The sequence below is a fragment of the Stegastes partitus genome, unplaced genomic scaffold (genome assembly GCF_000690725.1).
Source record: "Stegastes partitus isolate 25-593 unplaced genomic scaffold, Stegastes_partitus-1.0.2 Scaffold1602, whole genome shotgun sequence".
In the NCBI taxonomy this organism is placed as follows: Eukaryota; Metazoa; Chordata; class Actinopteri; family Pomacentridae; genus Stegastes; species Stegastes partitus.
In genome coordinates this window covers 168,317-169,632 of record NW_007579333.1, presented here as the reverse complement: position 1 = coordinate 169,632, position 1,316 = coordinate 168,317, and the positions used below count along the sequence as shown (strand labels likewise).

The 1,316-nt window shown below is 47.0% G+C and overlaps 1 protein-coding gene across 2 annotated transcripts in view; it reads right to left on the bottom strand.

Moving 5' to 3' along the window:
* LOC103371518 (far upstream element-binding protein 3-like) overlaps positions 1 to 1,316 on the bottom strand; it is a 35,504-nt gene that overhangs the window by 17,414 nt on the left and 16,774 nt on the right. Inside the window, exons 2-4 of one of the 2 annotated variants that reach the window (XM_008300870.1) lie at positions 1,175 to 1,283; positions 395 to 428; positions 113 to 162 (exon numbers count right to left, since the gene is read on the bottom strand). In XM_008300870.1, coding sequence (XP_008299092.1) covers positions 113 to 162; positions 395 to 428; positions 1,175 to 1,283 — 193 coding nt within the window. The remainder of the gene's footprint in view (positions 1 to 112; positions 163 to 394; positions 429 to 1,174; positions 1,284 to 1,316) is intronic. The other variant, XM_008300871.1, reaches the window with a different exon arrangement.

Sequence of the window (1,316 nt, the reverse complement as noted above, 5' to 3'; positions counted from 1 at the left end):
GTTCTGGGCTCGAGATAGGGTTGTGGGTTAAGTACAGCAGAGATGCAGAGAGTCAGACTGGACCCTGGGCGGGTCCAGCAGGACGGACGGGGAGGTCCGAGGTGATACTCACTGAAGCCCACCATTCTGTCGGGAACCTTGTAATCCTCCGTGATTACCCTGCTGCAACACAAACACACACATTAGCACCCTGCACACACACACACACACACACAGCCGGCGCGTGTGTCGATAAGTGATTACGGCGGCGCCGCCTGCAGGAGGACGGATCCATAACGCTTATCACACCTCGACACACTCGCCTCTATTTGCAAACAAGAATATGAAGGTGAACAGGCGTCATTATGTGCTGAGTGTGTGTGATCGATACGAGCTGCTGCTGCTGCCGCCGTACCTTTGATGGCCCATGGCTGCCAGCTGGTTCCCTACTGGAGGAGAAGAACAAGCACAGATCAGACGGCCTGAGCTGAAGGCTGCCAGCCGACACAGCTCCAAATCAGCGGTCCAACCCCAAGACAGCATCGGTTTGTGTTTGAGACCCCCAGTCTGAACTCCAAATACTTCATGAGCAATAACTCTGTTGTTCAGGCGGTAACGATGAAGGTGTTCATTCCACAGACTACACTCTTTACATGAGTTTTCTTTTAAATGAATGAATTGACATTATTTCAAACAAATGAAATCAAAAGAAAATATTTTTTTTTAAAAACCAAAAACAATAATAACACATAATCAAGTCATGACATTAACAAGTTCAAAGAGGAGTGGGAACAGGTATAGGCTCTTTATTCTGACAGCCCTGATACACATTTATCTGACAAATGCAGGCTGTGTTGTTTCACAATGATCTGACGACCCCCATGGGGGCCCCGACCCCCAGCTTGAGACCCACTGCTGTAAATGATGCTGTGGTGGCGGCAGTCGAGGTAGGATGGCAACATTCAGGATGAGATCTCCTTTTGTTTTTTTCAATTTTTAATTTACATTTTTTTAAAATCATTTTTAAAATGTATTTTATTTCTTTTTATCATTAATTTTATTTATTTATTTGCTTTAAAAAAGATGAGGATCTCCTTTTTAACCCTTCTAGCTAAAGGTAAGACACATTAAACATGCTAGCTGCTAGCTCCAGAGGCTACAGGTGAGACAGGCGGTGGTCCAGGTGGACACTCACCTCCGTCCTCTCCGGGTCTCTTCTGGCCGGGGTAGTACAGCGAAGGCTCAACGCTTCCTGAGGAGCTGTTGAGGTGGGACATGGCTTCTCCGCCCATCTTCCCCACCATCTGAAACACACACACACAGCAGTCACACCTGGA